This window comes from Notothenia coriiceps, unplaced genomic scaffold (genome assembly GCF_000735185.1).
Source record: "Notothenia coriiceps isolate Sejong01 unplaced genomic scaffold, NC01 NC01_scaffold00012480, whole genome shotgun sequence".
Taxonomy (NCBI): domain Eukaryota; kingdom Metazoa; phylum Chordata; class Actinopteri; order Perciformes; family Nototheniidae; genus Notothenia; species Notothenia coriiceps.
In genome coordinates, this window is record NW_011345181.1 from 40,763 (window position 1) to 42,652 (window position 1,890).

A 1,890-nucleotide genomic window follows, 5' to 3' on the forward strand; every position below is an offset into this window, starting at 1 on the left:
TGCATCAGTGTTTCTTAGGGTCAAAAACTCTAAACTCACAACTTAAAATGAAAGCATTTAATTTATTTAATAAAAGAGCACATGTTCAATGTGAAAAGTGACAGTAGATATAGATTAGTTGCAATTTGGTGCTATATATATATATAAAAAAGAAAAATTAATTTAAAAAAAGATTATAATATTTATTTATTTTTAAACACCTTGAATTTCAGGGGGGGCACGGGGCTCCGTTGGCGGGGCTCCGTTGGCGGGGCTCCGTTGGCGGGGCGCAGCGCCCCTCCAAGACAATGGTAGGGGAAGCACTGACTTGTGTTGGGCTTTGATACAAAATAAATGACAGAGGTGTATGGAGTGCCCTTTGATTACTGCTCAACATAAGGTCAAAATATCATATGGTAATAATCTGTGCTTAAAATTATATCTATGTGCCTATGTGTTGCTTTCAGACCAGTGTAAATAACCATCTACAACACCTAAAAGTTGTCAATTCATAACTTTATTAAAAAAAATAGATTTTAAATTTAGCCCAACAGAGTAAGCAACAAAAAGGCTAAAGTTACCTGACTGGAGCACATATTGTTCTTCAGTCCTGTCTTACCTCAGTTGTGTGACACCCTGCACAGATATATATTCTGAGGTACGTGAATCAGGTGACTACTGAGATGACTGCAGATCCTGAAAGAGATGAAAATGTTTTGTTCTTCATACGAATGGCCACCTGCAATCAGATATTTGACCCCTGGATATACATCATGTGTCAAGTGTCCCCACTAAGGCGAGTACAAAAACTATGATAGCAATAAGTTGATATAATAACACAGCTTCTCATCCCCAATCGTAACTTTGTGTTCTGGTTGGCTGGCTAACTCAGCATGTCCTGAACATCTGCCAATAAAACTCACGGATGGAGTGAACAACAAAGTTTGCTTGCAGCTTCCAAAAACATTACCCAAAAGCTCATCATGGGGAGCATGCTTCATAGTGAGGCCAATTTCTCATCTTGGCTTTGATGCTGCTATGTTAACTTCATTCCATTCCTAGTCCGTTAATAAACATTTCACCTAAATAGTTTCAGCTTTTGTCATGTTTGTTTATTGCCCTTGTTATTCCCTGATACTAACATGATTGATTTATTACCAGAACTTTATAGCTTAACAATCTGAAGATTGAGGTTTTGTTACTCAAACATGTCTTTGAAGCAGAGCAGCAGATGTCTTTTGGAAGAGTTAAACATCAAGTACGTTTTCCAGGCTCAGTGAATGTAGTATTCCGGAAAAATGCAATCTTGCTTTATAGCTTATCTAGCTAAAAAAAAGAGTGTTGCCTGTAAGCAAGACTGTAAACGCTACCTTCTGCAGAAGTGAAAGTTAGCAACTAAAACAAACTTGGAAAAGTGACTTTGGTTTTTTTCAGTCCTTGGAGCACCTCTGCTTCTAAGAACATTTTGTTTAACTTAAACGTTGGTTTGCATTTAATCTCAAAGCTTACATGCAACAATTTCCTGATAAAGGGGAACTGTTTCCTCTCACTGCTTGGGTATAAACCACAGTTGAGCAGTTTGTTGGCACCAGCTAAATTTGAAACAGAGACAACAATAAGGCAATTTGTCATTCCTAAAGGAGCTTGTTAGTATGTTTTTTTCCCCACTAGAGACTGCTTGGGCTAATGCTAATAGAGTGATGCAGGGATGACGTATTTACCCAGAAATAAGCTGCGCATGGGTTGCCTCCACGGATGTATAATAAAATAATAAAATTCAATAACGTTCTTCAACCACCAGGTGTCCCTTTCTATCAGCTCTGCACCGTTATGGTGTAAATACAGCCTATCTACCTATTGGATCAAATATAAAAGTCAGCCGAATTAGTGTTGATACTGCGAGGAGACGTA

At 38.1% G+C, this 1,890-nt stretch overlaps 1 protein-coding gene across 1 annotated transcript in view; it reads left to right on the forward strand.

Annotated features, from left to right (window-relative positions):
- The window catches only part of tbxa2r (thromboxane A2 receptor), a gene marked incomplete at its 3' end in the record, with an annotated part of 8,107 nt that extends 7,332 nt beyond the window's left edge, over positions 1-775 (forward strand). Inside the window, exon 3 of the mRNA XM_010773377.1 lies at positions 624-775. Within this exon, the coding sequence (XP_010771679.1) occupies positions 624-775 (152 nt within the window). The remainder of the gene's footprint in view (positions 1-623) is intronic.
- Between the last annotated feature and the right edge of the window lie 1,115 nt (positions 776-1,890).